Source organism: Ctenopharyngodon idella, chromosome 21 (assembly GCF_019924925.1).
Source record: "Ctenopharyngodon idella isolate HZGC_01 chromosome 21, HZGC01, whole genome shotgun sequence".
NCBI classification, from domain to species: domain Eukaryota; kingdom Metazoa; phylum Chordata; class Actinopteri; order Cypriniformes; family Xenocyprididae; genus Ctenopharyngodon; species Ctenopharyngodon idella.
The window spans coordinates 12,459,042-12,477,102 of record NC_067240.1 but is presented as its reverse complement, the minus strand read 5'-3'; the positions used below and the strand labels follow the sequence as shown (position 1 = coordinate 12,477,102).

The 18,061-nt window shown below is 37.9% G+C and overlaps 3 protein-coding genes across 6 annotated transcripts in view; all 3 read left to right on the top strand.

Moving 5' to 3' along the window:
• Positions 1–3,638: 3,638 nt before the first annotated feature.
• ppp1r3b (protein phosphatase 1, regulatory subunit 3B) lies at positions 3,639–7,759 on the top strand. 2 transcript variants are annotated; one of them, XM_051877786.1, is made up of 2 exons: positions 3,639–3,861; positions 5,891–7,759. In XM_051877786.1, the coding sequence occupies exon 2, from the start codon at positions 5,922–5,924 to the stop codon at positions 6,801–6,803; it is 882 nt and encodes a 293-aa protein (XP_051733746.1). In that variant the 5' UTR covers positions 3,639–3,861; positions 5,891–5,921; the 3' UTR covers positions 6,804–7,759. The 2 variants fall into 2 exon arrangements, with proteins under 2 accessions (XP_051733746.1, XP_051733745.1); XM_051877785.1 differs by lacking the exon at positions 3,639–3,861 and adding an exon at positions 3,912–4,222.
• A 397-nt stretch (positions 7,760–8,156) lies between these two features.
• Positions 8,157–12,070, top strand: eri1 (exoribonuclease 1). 2 transcript variants are annotated; one of them, XM_051877781.1, is made up of 7 exons: positions 8,159–8,508; positions 8,898–9,058; positions 9,150–9,366; positions 9,501–9,584; positions 9,891–10,000; positions 11,167–11,281; positions 11,449–12,070. In XM_051877781.1, the coding sequence occupies exons 1-7, from the start codon at positions 8,425–8,427 to the stop codon at positions 11,689–11,691; spliced, it is 1,014 nt and encodes a 337-aa protein (XP_051733741.1). In that variant the 5' UTR covers positions 8,159–8,424; the 3' UTR covers positions 11,692–12,070. The 2 variants fall into 2 exon arrangements, with proteins under 2 accessions (XP_051733742.1, XP_051733741.1); XM_051877782.1 differs by lacking the exon at positions 8,898–9,058 and having other exon boundaries at positions 8,157–8,508.
• Positions 12,071–12,805: 735 nt separating this feature from the next.
• The window catches only part of mfhas1 (multifunctional ROCO family signaling regulator 1), a 28,376-nt gene continuing 23,120 nt past the window's right edge, over positions 12,806–18,061 (top strand). Inside the window, exon 1 of one of the 2 annotated variants that reach the window (XM_051877714.1) lies at positions 12,806–16,199. In XM_051877714.1, the coding sequence (XP_051733674.1) occupies positions 13,352–16,199 (2,848 nt within the window). In that variant the 5' untranslated portion in view covers positions 12,806–13,351. The remainder of the gene's footprint in view (positions 16,200–18,061) is intronic. The other variant, XM_051877713.1, reaches the window with a different exon arrangement.

Sequence of the window (18,061 nt, the reverse complement as noted above, 5' to 3'; positions counted from 1 at the left end):
AAAAAAGGGAGGGGGAAATAAAGATTCAGATATTGTGCAGAATAAAATTAAGAGAAATGATAAACAAAGCTCTGTAAAATGGAATAAAAATATAAACAATTATGTAACGAAATCTACATGTCAAAGACAACAATATAAAGCTACAATATTTAAGATGGTCTCCCAGCACCTAACCAGTTAAAGGCCTCATTTCTGGTAGAAAAACAAAACATTACTGGTGTGCATCTTGAGACAAAACAATGGCACTGATATACTTTAAGATATGTCAGTGCAAGTTGCTTTCAGTCAAAACAGCTCAAACATGCAATCATGCATCTAACCAGACAGAGAAGCTAAAACCAGCAAACCATCCTAATATTTTTTCAAGCAGGGATTAGTGTATTATATATCGATTTATGTGTAAAATAAGATCTGTGGTTAACATTTAACAAAGTGGATTTTGAAGGACTAGTTGTATGATTCGTCAAGCACATAAGATGTTTGTCAGATCAAATCAGCATAGGCCTACTTCTGTTTACAATATCATATCCAAAGACATGGCTCAAAGTCTGTATTGGATATATAAGCACCTGTTTATAAAAACCTTGTTACTCAATTCTTTGACCCTCATTGAGCAACTCAACCATCACTGATCCAATATTGACAGATTCTCTTCTGTAACCATCTATTTTAACTGTTTCTAGGTGACATGAGGGTGAGTAATTAATGACAGATTTTTTGGGGTGAACTATCCCTTTAAGAATCTAAGTTTCTGCTTGTTTGATGCCTGTTACATGATGACAATGTTTGCGTGAGGATCATGGAACTCTTACATACAGTCCAATGTTACTGTTTACAAAGCTATTTGATTTTCTCCTCATGTCCAAGAGAGTGTAAAATTTATCAAAATATTTATATCCACAGTCTGGTCCAAAAGACCAAATTGAAGGTCTGAGATTCTAAAACTAATTTAAACCTGGAAATAAATAAAAGTTTAGGGTTTTGAAAAATAAAAAAGAAACATACAACACACATTCATAGTTTGCATAACATACTTTTTAAACAGTTGCAAAGTAATTAGGTTACTTATTCAAAACTTGAGGATTTTGGACACAATCATTCTGATTTTTATGTTGTTGTTTTTTTTCATCAAATTTTCCTTAATTTGTTATGCTGATAACATCATGAAAAATGCATTCAATTGTTTTAAAAAATATATTATTTTAAATATAAAAAATGCTGTTACAGGAATGCATTATGTGCTCTGGAAGTTCTACAGCTGCTCCATTTCTGTCCATCTAATGGGTTTTGTCACCCTGTTCTGTTCTGTCAGTCACAGGGGTTCAAAAATGACTGTAGCCACAAATTCTTAGGTGCCATTCTGCGTAGGACAGCTGTCATTTAAGTGTCCAGTGCACGTTTAAAAATACTTTTCCAAGTACATTACTTCCAGCTATTGGAATTCAAAACGGTCAGTATGTTAAAACCATTTCTGTGTTTTTGTCTGAACGAATAGGTATTGGGGTGCATAATCACAAACCATTACAATACCATGCTGAAATATATTTTGTTCATACATGATCAAACATATTCCACAAAAATCAGCATGACTTCAATTTGACTTCTTTTTGTCACCTTTACTTGTCCTATTGATTCAGAATGAACAAGTCTGAACAGCTGTTCTCCTGTTAACCTTCTCTACAGTCTGTTTTAGTTCTTATATCACAACCTACCGCTTCTTTTCTGCTGACTGTGGCTGTTTTTTCCCCTATGTTACAATGTTGGGTTTCTGTTATTTGGATTTATCTATGGATTTTTCCGCACTAGCTTTGCATCAGTTGTGGCAAGGTATACAACAGTCCCAACGTCTCCGTATTGAAATTACGGATAATTCTGACATGATGCACAGTTTTGTGAGAGACAATGGCTTTTAATTAAATAGAAAATATCATGTATGTGTTTTTAAGCCTGTTGGTATTTCAAAACTCATGCTATTTTGAATATTTTGTACAATACTGCAATTAATTAAATAAAGTTTATCTAATAAAACTAAGCTCCTTGATAAATAACTTCTTTTACATTTTGAGACAAAAAAGTAAATGAAGTTCCTCTACTTGAATATATCCCAAAACAAATCTAATCATCTAATCCAATGCAGTCTGAGTAGGTACTACATTTGAATTTGAACTTTGCAACCATTAAAGATACTTATAAAGACATGTAAAGAGTATATGTGCAGTATAAATGAAATTCGGATGTACTACATCTGCCATGTTGTTACGGTCATGTGACCTACCAGCATCAGTTGCATTGCTTCACTGTCATTCATAAATCCTCTCCTGTGGCCTCATGGGATAGTAAAGTATCCATCAAAAGCACACTTTAGTATCTTGGCAGAGGTAGTAGGTCATCCGGGTACTTTTCACCTACTGTTTTTCGAAGACTATAGGTGCGTCCCAATTCGCGTACTTATGCACTATTCTATGACGTTTTTAAGTACAAATAGTGCGAGTAGTGCGTTCACACAGAAAATTCCAAAAAGAAAAAGTGCACTTTAAAAACCCGGATGATGCACTAAATTAACGGAAAAAACAAAGTGTGGAATGTTGGACACTTCATGCACTCAACTGTCGCAGCTTTAATTACGTAGCGGAGAGGGAGGGGGTATCAGACTTCTATGTTAAATGACAAAATAATGTTATACAATTCACGCACTACATGGATGAGTACATAGTGCATAAGTGTACATAGTGTATAAGTGCATAGTGTATAGTGCGTCATTTGGGACGCAACTTATGTATCAGAAATACTTGGCGCATTGTTTTCACATACTATAAAGGGACGTATTCAATTTTGGACACAGCGAAAGTGCTTTGTAATTATACGATATCGATGTTCATTAAGATAACAAATAGCAAAGAGACTGATAACTGAGCTTTTGAGATACATTATAGAGGCCTAGTCTCTGTTGACTGGACTAAATGATCCATGTGGCTCACTGGGAGAATAGAAAGGATGTTTGAATATGATTACTTAATAGAGGTGATGCACATAATTATGCACATTATCAAAAATACAGTATTTTCCTGGTTTCTAAATGGACTTGCATGTCACGCATAGTGATGTTAATTGGAAATATACGTTAATTACTGTCATCAAAATTTTCTAAGTCAAAATCAGACACTGTTCCACTGTTGACCAACATGCACAGTCATTTTATATTTTACTTTCAAGGATTTACATGTTGCTTTGACTTCATCTACATGTGATTGGCATGTTGGACACTCATTTTAGAGTGATATGCAAGTAAAGGTCAGAAACAACTAAATAAAACCTCAGGTGTGATTAGAAATCAGTTACGTGAGCAACTGTCCCAGATTTCCTTTGTTTTACGATTCTCACCATCCTCCATGGCAACATATATTTAACTCAGCGCTACAATAATCTCCAGAATAGCTAAAAATCAAACAAACAAAATATGTTGATCTACACTGAATGTGAAAACACGCTGAAATTAGTGGGTTCATGTTCATGGGAGGAAAAGTGATATATATTTTTGTAACAGTGTGGCCTCCAGAGTCCAGACATGGCCTACTGACCCCCAGTCCTTTCAGTCACGTGACATGCCATCGATCAGCATGGGGTGCGTGCATGCCCCTGTAGCCTGCAATGATTGGTTCAAACAGGTAGTTCACGTGAACACGGCCTGATCGTCGGCAAAAGTGTAATTTTGGTGCCGGTAAAGCTTAGAAGCTCACTCATGCCGCTCACATTTCAGCACGAGCATATTACTCTCATGAGCTGAAGCTGTGTTCACTAACACAAGACACAGACACTGGGCTTGATGAAGAAGTGCGACCCAACTCAAATGCCGTAACACAGGTATGCATTAACTTACGCTCACAGTTTTCTTCTTTATGATAAATATAAAGCGCACGCGAGGAGTTACAAATTCATGCAGTTGATTCGTATTCCATCATGCAGTGTTTTTTATCTAAGGGAGGGAGGAAATTACACGGTTGTGCTGACTACAAACCAGGAAGAGCATACACTCAGAACAACAAAGGATATAAGGCTTAACGCTTTAAAGATATATGAAAAAGGAAAACAATTTTACTTAACACCGGGATTAAAAAACGATTAAGACAGGAGGGGTTGATCATAATCGATGGTAGCTGTATGATACGGCTTGATGGTATGTTGGACCTGGACGAAAGTTGTAACTGCAAATGAGCTCCAACAGGTGTGAATGCAACCGTTTCTCTCTAACGTTGATTGCCATTGCCTTTTATTTTAATGCACCATTTTTTTGTTTTAAACTAAAGATAATAGTTTATCTCGCGCTTTACCCAGACAGTCCGGAACAATGTTTCATTGTTCCTGACCTTATATGGATACAAGCTAGTAGGTGAGACCTGGGAGTTTTGTTGCACTTATGTAGTATTTCGCAAACTTTGAAATTATATTCCCACATTTATCTGCTACAAGGTAAAGTTGTTTTTAAACTATTACTTATCTTTTACATTGTGCAAATTTCTGTAAACTTCGAGGAGTGCTGCGGTTATAACCTACCGACTACTGTATTGTAGCTAATAGTCACCATTAAATAAAACATTTTATGGAATATTGCAGTATTTACGTTATTTATCCTTGCACATTTTTTTTTTAAAGTTAATGTGTCCTTATAATCTTTAATCAAAATAACTTCCCCCTCTCTCTTGCAACGACAGTCTCATCTCTGATGACGTGTTTACTGGCGCGAGGACGGGACAACAAAACCTGTCACTCACATGCGATCACAGCAGTAACAAACAATCCAATCAATATCCGATGGACAAAATCAAGTCCAACCCTACATATTTTTTCTTGTTCAAGAAGCCGTTTCACCTGCGATTCTAGTTTCACTCGGATATACATCACAATAGGGATTTAAATTTCCATTTTAAGCGGCTTGCCTTTTCAAAGTATAACAAGTTTTAGCGTGTATGAGGTAGAGATTGAGACATTTTTGGTCATATTACATAGGCCTATTAATTAGACACTAATGTAGTGAAAATAGGCATAGTAGACTTTCTTCAGATATTAACAGATGCATGAATTTATTGTGGTAGCCTAATCATTTACTTGTTGAAAGTTATTTATGTAGCTTAAAATAAAAATAATTAAAATTGTACATGTATAGGAGACAGCCATTTAAGTCAGAAACAAATATAGAAATACACAAAATAGACTAACGAATTTAAAAACCATACAGTGTATGGGTTAGCTATTCTGAATTGTCAAATGTTGGCCTATACAGTGCAATCTATATGGGATAATACTTGATATTTTTAAACCGTCTACTGTCACCCCAGGAGGGTGCTGCTCATGCATAATAGTGATTTATGTATCTGAACTGATGGTCTTACAACACACCAGTCTGAAAAAGCTTCTTTTTTTTTTTCTAAACAAAATGCCCCTTATTAGTGAGCTATAGATAATATCTCCTCAGAGAAGTAAACATTTTGTTGTAAATTAAATGTTATAAAATATGAACACTAGAGGGTGCTCAATATCCTGTTGTAGTTCAGTTTTTTTTTTTTTTTTTTTTTTTTTTGGGTCTCCATATGGCGGTCCATGTCCCCTCTGTGGCCTCCAGATACGATAAACTTGTTTGACCCATTTACTGCACTTTTTTACATAATGTTTAATTATTTCATTCTGGGTCTATATTAAGCTGTGCACGTTGTGCATAATGTTTTAATGATTTCATACTGTTTATTTTAAGGACTTCATGCTGTGCTACATTAAAGTTTGAGTTTGAAATTTAAATGAGTCATATATTGAAAAATTTAATCAGCTTTTAACCAATCTTCACAGACCTTTCTCACTCTATTAATGTGGTTTTTAATACATATTTCTGTGTTTTCAGTGCACGTGGCTGCCCTCCCAACGAATCCACCATGCCAATCGAACTGGCCATGCCGCTTTATCTGTCAAATGAAGAGTTCCTGAACCCGAGGGCATCTAAATACAGCAGGCCCTTGCGACCATGTCTACACCAGTGTCAAAGTAACAAACTTAGTTTTAGCTCTTCTAGAGAGCAATCAGAGTTGAATGGCATCAGCACAACCTTGACGAAACCTAGCAAGGGCAAAAAACATGTATCTTTTGCTGATCACAAGGGCCTCGCCCTGACAATGGTGAAGATCTTTTCTGAATTTGATGACCCCATCGAAATCCCATCCAGAATCGAGCAGTTCTTAAGCCCTTCTCTGAGTTTATCAGAAAGGAAGGACAAGTTAACCCTCGACTTTGACCAGCCGTCTGCAGATTACTTAAAGTTCCGTCAACGTATAGAGAATGATCATGTTTGCCTTGAACACTGCATGCTTAAGGAAAAATCTATAGCGGGGATGGTCAAAGTTAAAAACCTTTCCTTCGAGAAGTCTGTTAAGCTTCGCATTACCTTTGACACTTGGAAGAGCCACACAGACATAAATTGCCAGTACGTAAAGGACACTTACACCGGCTCGAACCGCGACACCTTTTCGTTCGAAGCTAGTTTGCCTGATCAGGTGCCCCCACATGAACACATTGAGTTTGCCATTTGCTATGAGGTCAATGGCGTCACATTCTGGGATAACAACCAAGGACAGAATTACAGAATCATTCAGTCAGCGCTGAAGAAGAGTTCAAATAACACAAGCGATAGCCATCAGCGATATGGTGTGAGTGATTGGGACGTTCATTTTGACCGTTTTGGCAGCCCCAGATCCTCTCAGGGAATCTTTCCCAGTTGGCCAAGCTATGCTGGATATGAAGACATTGGTCCGTATTACTAAGAATCTACTTTTGGGGCCTGCACACATACCCATCAGACATTGATGAATGCCTCTTTAAAATGCTACTTTAAAAACACAGCAACTTGTTGTTCTTTGGCCTCTAATTCAAGTACTTGTCAGATTGTAAAGCCCTAAAGACACTTGAGATATTTACCATCAATAATAATGGATTACATGGTCCAAAAATACAAGTTATGTTTTTAGAAATACTGTTCATGGTGCAATATGAATGTAATAACGAGGTTAAGTTTCTGTTTATTTTCCAAAGCCTGTCAGTTGCATTGATGCTAGTTTCTGTGTAGGGTTGTGTGAATGTTCTTGTGGTTGATTTGGGTTTGTATGGATTTGCATGGACCTTTATAATATAATACAATGTTAATTTAAGTGTAAGTGAATCTGCAGGCCAGGATAAACTGTAAATCATGACCATAAAGTTTAGTTTACAGGTTTGCTGATTATTTCTTTGAGAGAGACAAATTGTCAACATGATATTTTTTTTTCTTGAGCTTAGAGCAAAGACAGAATCACTCAAAAAAGAAAGTGTTTTTCCCAGAAATGTGAAATCAGAGATGGATACATTATGCAAATTGTCATGTTTTGTTCTTTCTTGAACAGATAATTTTAATGTAAAACTCTAAATGTATTTTAATTGACTATGACTTATTTTCACTGTAATTGACTGCACAACAGGATTATGATATTAGTGATGAAAGTAAAATGTCATTTTTGTTCTAGGTAATGTATGCACTTTATTTTGTTGCAGTGTTTAATTTCTTGTCACCCATTTTAAATTGCATTGTTTGAATGTGAATACAAGTTTGTCAAAACCACTTTAAAGACGTTGTAAAAAAGTTCTCTCTATGGTATTAGGTATGTTCAATATTTTAATGCAATGTTTTAAGTGTTCATAGTCATTAAAAACTTCAAATAAAGTATTGGCATATAAAAGCAAACAACTTATCTGATTTATACTCCCTGTAGAAGTAGGACATCATGATAATAGATAATAGAGACAAGTTTATCATGACCTGTAATGTCTTGTCAACACCTGTTGGTAAACGTATATTTTTGTCATGCTTGAATACCTAAAGTAATGCACCTTTTTGGTTCTTTTAAATATGACATGTAACGTTATAATGAACTTCCATTACCAAGGAAAATGGAAAAAAGGCATATTAACCTCAGTTAGGAGAATGTTTTGCAAAAATTACACACTTGTTTTTATTTCGGAAATTATCTATATAAAAACTTATATTTTATTTTACTGAATAAGTAGGCATACATAAACCACATAACCATGAATAAACCGTTTTAACAAAAATACGTTTGAGAGGGGCTTTTATTTTACAATTGTTCGACCTTTCCATGACGGCTTCCTGTGCGCGTTGTGACGTCAGTTGTCTGGCTCACATTTGAGACTAGCTAATCAGAGAAGTTTAATTCTTTCTCTACAGGCGCTATTTTTTAGATAAAATGTTTACAAAATAAACTTCAGACATTGAGACAAGCATTTAGGGTTGTAATATTTCGCCGGGAGTGTAATAAGTTAACAGAGACACCGAGCGTGAACGCGATAAACCAGATGTGAGTGTTTCTGAAATAAACTAGACTGTCAAAACTGATGGAGTCGCAGAAAGAAACCAGTCAACCTGCAAATAAGACTTCAACGTCTGAGGGAGATCAGGAGGAGCAGTGCTGCTCTAATGTGAGTATCTAAACACTGACAGTTTAATTTTAGTGACTATCAGTTCCATGGAAAATGAATGACATGAATATGTTTGAGTGTTGCCGTGGCAAATTGCTAAATAATCCATTAGAGATCCATTATTTTGTATGCATTCCTAACGTTTGACGATATTTTTGGGTGGGGTTTAATCATTTTTCGTTTACTAAGCATTTATATTGCAGGTAAAATACTTGGTAAATAAATTAGTAAATTGTTTATAAGTGGTGTCAGTAAGCAGTAACATATTTCTCCCACCTAGGTTATTGCTGTCAGCTTAGGTTAGATGTCTTTTTTTTTTTTTTTTTTACTCATATTTTGTAGAAATATGTATTTCATTGCTATGAGGCATTTCCTTGTCTCACATTTAGACTTCTTGTGAAAAAAATGAGGAGCAGGAGCCTTCATCCCCAAAACAGGGAGATTTCAGTGATCCGGTATATAAAGAGATCGCACTTGCAAACGGCTCCATCAACCGAATGAGCAAAGATGAGCTGCGTGCAAAATGTGTCGAGCTGAAGCTTGACACACGGTATTGAGAACTTTCTGTTTTTTACGGTTATTTAACCTACTATTTTACTTCAAATTCATTCATATTGTTCATTTCTTTATGATCTTTTCAGTGGTGTTAAGGATGTCCTAAAGAAGCGCCTCAAAAGTTACTACAAAAAGCAAAAACTGATGCATTCAGGTGCTGCAAAAGGGAACAGTGATGCGTACTTTGACTACATCTGTGTGGTAGATTTTGAAGCGACATGTGAGGAAAATAACCCACCCGACTACCTCCATGAAATCATCGAGTTCCCCATGGTTTTGATCGACACGCACACCTTGGAGATTGTGAGTTGGTGAGGGAACAGTCTGGCATACGTGTGCTTGATTCTTGCCAGGCAAACATGATACCATACAGTTTGTTTAATGTAATGTTTTGGGATTGATTTACTCGTTAATGTTTGTAATTACTGTCATTACAGGTAGACTCATTTCAGGAGTATGTGAAGCCAGTGGTGAACCCACAGCTCTCCGAGTTTTGTGTGAAACTTACCGGAATCACACAGGCAAGATTTAACAAACTGCTTACTGAATGAAATAACAATTTGAGTTATTTACAATACCATTAAAAAGTTTATGGCCAGTATATTTTTTTGTAATTATATTTCACAATATTACTGCTTTTACTGTATTTTTTTATCAAATAAATGCAGCCTTGGTGAGCACAAGAGACTTCTTTCAAAAACAAACAAAAAAAAAATTATTGACCCCAAACTTCATGCCATCTATATGGGTTCTGTCTTTAGTCTAATATTGAATGTAAGGCAATTGCTCAAACTTAAATATTTGGTTCTCAATTTTTTTTTCTCCAGAAAATGGTGGATGAGGCGAAACCATTCAGTCAAGTTCTGAAGCAAGCAGTTTCTTGGCTACAGAAAAAAGAACTTGGAACGAAGTACAAATATACATTTTTGACAGATGGGTAAGGATGAAAAAGAAATTTTAAGTATGACTTTAATAACATTCAATGTGCAGAGCAGGGGCGGTTCTAGGATTTCATCCTCTGGGGGGCTTTGCCTTCAGTGAGAATGTGTAGCAAAAAGCTATTGCCTACTATATAGTAAGTCAAAAGTAGCCTACCAGTACTTAAATTGGTCAATACAAAAATTTTATGAATAATATAATGATACCAGTCTTTCTGCAGTACAGTTCAAATAGATACACGTGTAGGCTAATGTTCGACTGACAGAAAATTGTCGTCATATCTTTATTATTAATGATTAGTGTTACTGTTAACTAGCTAAAAAACAAAAATATTGACTTGGGGCTCAACAATAAGGATTTTTTCTACTGGCCTGGTTGGACCAGTAGATCAAATATTCACTGGCCCTGCCTAAAGAAATAAATAAAAGGTATTGCTTTTATTATTTTTGACCTAACCTTACAATACCAACATTTTAGATACCAGTGAAATTTCACAATTCACTTTTCCAATTTATGATCACAAAAAAAAACAAAAAAAAAAATAGCCTACTAGCCTAACTAATATAAAGTTCAAACATTAAAGACAAGTAAACACTCAATAATAATATAAGAACAAATAAACAAATTACAAGCAATAGCACAAATAAATACAAGAGAACAAAGATATAAATTAAATAGCAAAAACTATTGCTGTATGAAGTAAATATATACACAGTTACCTGTTAAAGCTACTGAAGTTTAGTTAAGAGCAGTGATTATGTCTTTTTCTTTTGTTGTTTGATTAACATTATTAACATAGGAAACAGAAGTTATATAAGGCTGCTGTCACTTTAAGACATAATGCATGAATCTGTTATATTGACACACATCCAATATTGGATTTACTAAGATATAACTGACTGTGTTTACATGGGTACTCATCAAGATGGGCATTTTAATGTAAATTTCATGTATTTGCTAAAGAACGCAAAGAACTCAATTCGGTACTCGCGTGCTGTCTGAAAGGCAGCTTTTTGTGCACACACTTCAGGTGTGTGCGCACACAGAAACGCCTATCACAGCGTGCGAGTACCACATTGAGTTCTCTTTCGTGGCGTCTTGGTCTAGAACCGCCCTTGGTGCATAGCTATATATATTGTACAGCTCAGTGTCTTGTCTGTGTAGGTCATGGGACATGGGAAAATTTCTTTATACCCAATGCAAACTGAGTCGCATCAGATACCCCCAGTTTGCCAGAAAATGGATCAATATCAGAAAGTCTTATGGAAACTTCTATAAGGTTTGTTTTCATGTTCATTTTCCTCATGATTCCTTACATAGACCTAGTCAAATTGGAAATGAAAATAAATGATTTTGATATCTAAATTGTGAATAAAAGGAGTATTTAGAGTATTACATTTGAAAAAATTCGGAGGTTTTCATGAGTCTGTTACTGGTCTCTCTCAGGTTGCTCGTACTCAGACAAAACTAATCTGCATGCTGGAGAATCTTGGTATGGAGTATGACGGACGTCCCCATTGTGGTCTAGATGACTCCCGCAACATTGCCAGAATTGCCATCCACATGTTGAAGGATGGCTGTCAGCTGCGGGTGAATGAGTGCTTGCATTCAGGAGAACCACGGAGTGTGCCCATCTCTGCCCCTATTGAAGGAGCCCCAGCACCTCAAACACCCAAGAAACGAAACTAAAAAGACACTTTCCCAAAACTAACATTGCTTAATTTGGACAAATATGAATACCTGTCTTGGTGTAATCGTTAGGTAATTGGGACAAACTAATCTGGGTGTTCTTAAATTGTTCCAGTAATCTGTGTGATTTGTTTGCCGCAAAAGCTTACATCATTGCAGATCAGTGGGGTGAGGCTGTGCTTCACCATTACAGCAAATTGGGTTTATGTACTGTATTTTGAAACTTGCTCCTGAGGAAGAAAAACAGAAGCCTTTTTTAAAGCCTGATGGGTGATGAATAATTTTGCATTTCTTTTATTAATCCATGTTGCACGTCAGTTAAAAAACTGAAAAGCTCAATGTGTATTCTATTGCCAATAAACATTTTTTTATGATGCCACTTTACAATAGTATTATTAGAGATCATTTATACAATATTCTGTTTGTATCCCTGTTTGCTGAGATCTGATTTGCAGGTGTTGGCTAAACTTGTGTTCTTGGGTTCTTTCAAACTTATAGTATCCTCAAACTTCAAATATGTTGTGGTTATGCAACAACGATTTGTCAACACAAAGTTCACCTGGTTTCTGGCCACCATATCTAATTTTCCAAGGCCTTGCAAAAACCATGATAGAAATTTGAGTTATGAACTGTAATCTGAGAACAACGTTAATATTTCTGTTAATTTGATAAGAGACACAGTAATTTTTTTTTTCAAATGAATGCATCTGCGCACCATGTCCAGTAGATGGCGTCAAATAACATTTCTCTGCAAATAATCATAAACAACACAACGCCCTACCGTCATTAAAGTCAACAAGGTCTTATTTGAATGATTATGGCTTGAGTTTCTTCTAGTCTGTTATATATATTTTTTGTTTTTTCTTTACAGGGTGCTTGTAGAAAGACAAAAGTTCCATTCATATCTTAGACAAACAGGATCCAGATGCACCTCTTCATGCGATATGTTTTAGAAGCAAGCTATTATTTACACTGGGTGGCGCAAGGTCTTATAAACATGATGTGATTTACTGACAGTTAAACCAAAACGACTGAAACGAAATTACCTTCACAGCCCTTCTTCAGGACAACTCAATATGATCAAAACCGCTGTTAATACGCGACGCGTCCTTAGTCACCACCCAGGCCAATCAAAGCTTTTGTTTATGCGAACGTCGCGTCGCAGGCGGCGTAGAGAAGGTGGGGCTCTGACGCAGTGCTGCTCCTGAGAGCATTCACTGCTGGCTGCATGCGCAGAGAATAGGCGGAGATACACGGAAAGACTACAGCAACCACCACTGCCCTTCTTTCATTCTAACTCACTGGATATAGTTTTTTTTTCACTCATGTGGTATCAAAGGACGCGCTGGCGAAATCGCCAGCCTCACGAACTAGGCTGATGTGACATTTGATGCGCGCGTGTGTTTTTTATCCTGTGGTCGATGGCGCAGATAAAGAGGATGCGTGAAAGAACGCAGCCCAGCCCTGTTTTTTTTAATGCGATTCAACGGAACCACATATTTTCGGATGAAGATGAAATCGGCATTGTCTAAATGTTGGTTTCATCTGGATTGTTGTGCGGAGAACCCGAATCGATGAAGCAAGTGAAAGCGGCACCATGCTGCCTAGGTGATTGATTACTGAGCCCAATGAAAACAAGGAGGAGCACAGCTTCAATACGATGGCTGAGGAGAATAACCTGAAGACGGCTAGATTATGGAGGGATGCTGCTTTGCGCTCCAGGAAGCTGAGGAGCAATCTGCGACAGCTGACTCTCAGCACCAAAAACAGCCAGAAAATTACATTACCTGAGGATATAAAGGAGATTGAGGTCCTCAATCTGGGAAACAACTCCCTTCAAGAGCTTCCAGAGGGACTGGGCTCAACCCTGACCAGGCTTCGCATCCTCGTCCTTCGCAGGAACAAGTTTGCCACTGTTCCAACTGAAGTATTTCAACTTAGTCAGCTGGTTGAGTTAGACATCAGTCACAACTGCTTGAACCACTTTTCAGAAGATATTGATCTTCTCAAGGGGCTTAAAAAGTTGTGTATTAGTCATAATAAAATCCAATACCTGCCATCTCAGATTGGTACTTTGCAATGTCTGGAGGAGCTTGACATCAGCTTCAATGAGCTGCATGATTTCCCAAGGTCCTTTTCACAGCTCAGGAAGCTCCGAACGCTTGATGTGGATCATAACAAGCTGCAGCGTTTCCCCTCTGAAATCCTTGCCCTCTGTGATCTGGAGGAGCTAGACTGCTCTGGGAATAAACTAGAGGGTCTTCCAGGTAACATCATGATGCTCCAATCCATTAAAATTTTTTGGCTCAGCAGCACCCAACTCTCGTCCTTGCCTGAAACATTTTGTGAGCTGCAGAACTTGGAGAGCCTAATGCTCGATAATAATTTTCTCACAAATCTGCCACAATCATTTGGGAAACTGCAGAAGCTGAAAATGCTCAATCTCTCCTCAAATATATTTGAAGATTTTCCTCAGGTTATAATCAAACTCACCAGTTTGGAGGAGTTGTATTTAAGCCGGAATAAACTGACGTTCCTCCCTGAGGAGGTAGGACAGCTGTGCAATCTTGCTAATTTGTGGTTGGACAATAATAGCATAACTTTTCTCCCAGACTCTATTGTAGAGCTTGGGAAAATGGAGGAGCTGGTTTTACAGGGTAACCAAATCGCCATACTCCCAGACAATTTTGGAAAACTTGCCAAAGTCAACATTTGGAAGGTGAAGGATAATCCTCTCATTCAGCCTCCATATGAAGTGTGCATGAAGGGGATCCCCTATATAGCTGCCTATCAGAAGGAGCTTGCACACTCCCAACCTGCTATAAAACCCAGACTTAAACTAGTTTTGATGGGCCAGAGAAATGCAGGGAAAACCACACTCAGGCAGTGCATCATCAACAAACCATCAGATACCAAGATGGCGATTGGATGTAGAGGTATTGATGTGACGAACTGGGTAGCAGATGAGGAACGCAGTCTGACGTTCATTGTATATGATTTATCCGGTAAGCAGAACTATGATCTTATCAAACCCTTTTTCCTCTCTCCCGGAGCTCTTTATGTTTTGGTGGTGAATCTGAAATTATATACATCAAAGAGTTTCTACTCCCATGTTGGCAGTTTCCTCCACCTGCTCAGTGCCAAGGTGCCACATGCAGTTGTGTGCATCGTAGGGACCCACAGTGACTTGTGTGAAGAGGTCGAGGTTGAAGAAAAGTGCCTGGATATTCACAGACAGATTTCGCTCCAGGAAAAAACGGACATTGAATGCTTACATGTGCTTGCCCTGCAGGTTGACGAAGCCCTTGAGCAAGGTTACGATGTTCGGACTTCTAGCCCCCATGTTCTCTTTTACGGGGTCACAGATAAAAACCTGAGACGTAAAAAGTCCCAGTTGCAATATATGCTCAACAATCGACTACAAATCCTTTCTCCGGTGATATGTGTCAGCTGCGTGGCGGCACAAAGAAACATCCAGCATTTGAAAGAGAAGCTCATGTCTGTCGCCGATCACAGAGAGATTTTCCCCAATCTTCACAGAGTTCTGCCAAAGTCATGGCAGATGCTTGAGGAACTGCATTTTAAGCCACAGGATTTATGGCTTTCCTGGTGGGATTCGGCCCGATTGGGCCTTCAGGCTGGGCTGACTGAGGACCGTCTGCAAAGCGCACTCTCTTACCTACACGAGAGTGGTAAACTTTTGTACTTTGAAGACAGCATGACATTGAAGGAATACGTCTTCCACAATCTACCCCGGTTTATTGCCATCTTGAATGTGTTTTTCCAGAGGGACCTCGCTGCAATGCTTGAGAAACTACAGGATGAGGGAGATGATGGAGAGAACACCAGGTCTACGCAGATGCATGGTCATGTGGAGGGTTTTCTGTTGCACGGCCTGTTGCCGTCAAATGTCATTCGTTTGCTGCTTAAACCTCTGGTACAGACACAGCAGGACTTGCACCTGATCATGGAACTGCTGGAAAAGATGGGCGTCTGCTACTGTGTCAACAAACCTCGCAGCAAGCCGCTTAATGGGGCCACCGTCTGGTATAAGTTTCCCAGTCAGGTCAGCAGCGAGGAACCCCATCTTGAGGCCTCGGCCAGTGGGGGCTCGTCGATCCCTGGTCAGTTCTTCTCGGTCGAGCAGCTGCAGATTGAATACAGATTTCCTTTCCTCACCCCTCTTGGACTTTTTGCACGGTATAGTGTGCAAATCAACAGTCACGTGGTGCAACGGTCTGATGGAAAGCATCACATCTTTGCCTATCGAGGTAAAGTGCCTGTGACGGTGAGTTACCGGCCCTCTCGGAGCAGATTGCAGCCTGAGATCCTCTCCATTTCCAGCCATGCATCCTTGCCAAATATCTGGACAGCTTGGCAAGCCATTATTCCCCTAGTGGAAGAGTTAAATGTTCTTCTGCAGGAATGGCCTGGCCTTCACTACTCTGTGCATGTCCTGTGTTCCAAGTGCCTGAAGAGAGGGTCCCCCTATCCACATTCCTTCCCAGGTTAGTGTTTTGCTATTGTCTTCATGATTGTGTTTGATATCGTGTGTTTGTGACCATAATTTTTTCTTGCAAACATATTTTTGATTGATTTTATGGTATCAAAGGGATCGTTCACCCAAAAATGAAAGTTCTGTCATCATTTATTCACCCTGTCATTACAAACATGTATGACTTTTTTTCTTCTGCAGAACACAAAAGATATTTTAAAGAATGTTTTAATTGTTTTTGCCCATACAATTAAAGTCAATAGGGGCCAAAAAATTTGGACTCCCATTCACTTTTATTGTATGGACATTTTTCATATTATCTTCTTTTGTGTGCCACTGAATAAAGAAAAGCATACAGGTTTGAAACGACATGGGGGTGAGTAAATGATGATAGAATGTTCTTTTTTTTTTTTTAATGTGAACTATCGCTTTAATGTAATTTTGAGTAGGATGTTTATGATGAAAAACAAGTTGTTAACCAGATGCCTGCATTCATTTACGTTTATGGTTAGAGATTAGAGGTTAGAGGTTACCACTGATATGCAGTCATACATCTCGCAGACATGTATATCAGTACATATTAAGAGTAAAATTAATTCTTCAGTGATGAATAAGGTAATTTTTGGAGTGCTGTCACCATGGAGGCGTATACATGTCTGGGTTTATTGCCAAGTAAACACTGATACAATAGAGGGTGAATCAGCATGAAATGAAGTCATTTTAGGATGGATCTAGGCTAAACAAAGAATGAGAATGGCTGACCATGACAAGAGGGATGGGGGGAGTCTCGGTGGGTTTGAAGCCACACCTAGAAACACAAATTAGCTTGAGCTGTCTGTGGTGCTGCTGTGAACACAGACTCGCACATCCACAGCAGTGGAGAGGGTAGCCATGGTAACGTAAAATGCCTTTCTTCATGGGATGCAGATTAGGTGCAGCAGTCACTGGCATATAGAGTAACTTAAATACTAGGTTCCAGTGTATAATGTATTTTAAAATCATTAATAAGAAAGCTTTTTATTTCATTTTATGTTAATACACTGCCTGGCCAAAAAAAAAAAAGTCGCTGTTTGGATTTTAATGGTTAAATACTTAAGAGTCTATAGATGGATCATTATTACAGTGATTATTATGTTTCTAGCATGTTTTATGTTTGGAGAAGATGGAGTGTGTAGCTTTTCATTTCTTAAACAACCATGTAGGAAGACATATCAAGGCCATATTCCTGAATGATAATTTCAAGATTCATCAGGCTCAAATTGTGAAAGAATTGTTTGGGAGGGAGCATGAAGAATCATTTTTTTTTATACATAAATTGGCACCTCTGAGTCCAGACCTTAATTTCATTAAAAGTCTTTGGGATGTGCTGGAGGAGACTTTACAGAGTGCTCACCTCTTGCATTGTCAGTACAAGATCTTGACCAAAAATTGATGCACCTCTTGATGGAAATAACATCACAACATTTATTTCCATCAAGAGGAGCATCAATTTTTGGTTGAGATCTTGTATTGACAATGCAAGAGGTGAGCACTCTGTAAAGTCTACTCCAGCACATCCCAAAAACTTACACTGAGGTTAAGGTCAGGATTCAGAGGTGCCAATTCATGTGTGAAAATGATTCTTCATGCTCTCTGAACCATTTTTTCACAATTTTAACCCTGGTGAATCTTGGCATTGTCATTCTGAAATATGGTCATGATGTGTCTTCCTACATGGTTGTTTAAGAAATGAAAAGCTACACACTCCATCTGTTAGGGTTAAAAGAACTGTTGCCAAACATATAACATGCTAGAAACATAATAATTACTGTAATAATGATCCATCTATAGACTCTTAAAGTGCTGTTTGGATTTTAATGGGCAAATTTTTTTTTT

Bases quoted from the DNA above. Each gene is read 5' to 3' on its own strand.
- eri1 (XM_051877781.1), top strand. From the start codon at position 8,425: ATGGAGTCGCAGAAAGAAACCAGTCAACCTGCAAATAAGACTTCAACG. The intron at 8,509-8,897 runs GTGAGTATCTAA...TCTCACATTTAG, and splicing joins AGGAGCAGTGCTGCTCTAAT to ACTTCTTGTGAAAAAAATGA. The intron at 9,585-9,890 runs GCAAGATTTAAC...TTTTTTCTCCAG, and splicing joins AACTTACCGGAATCACACAG to AAAATGGTGGATGAGGCGAA.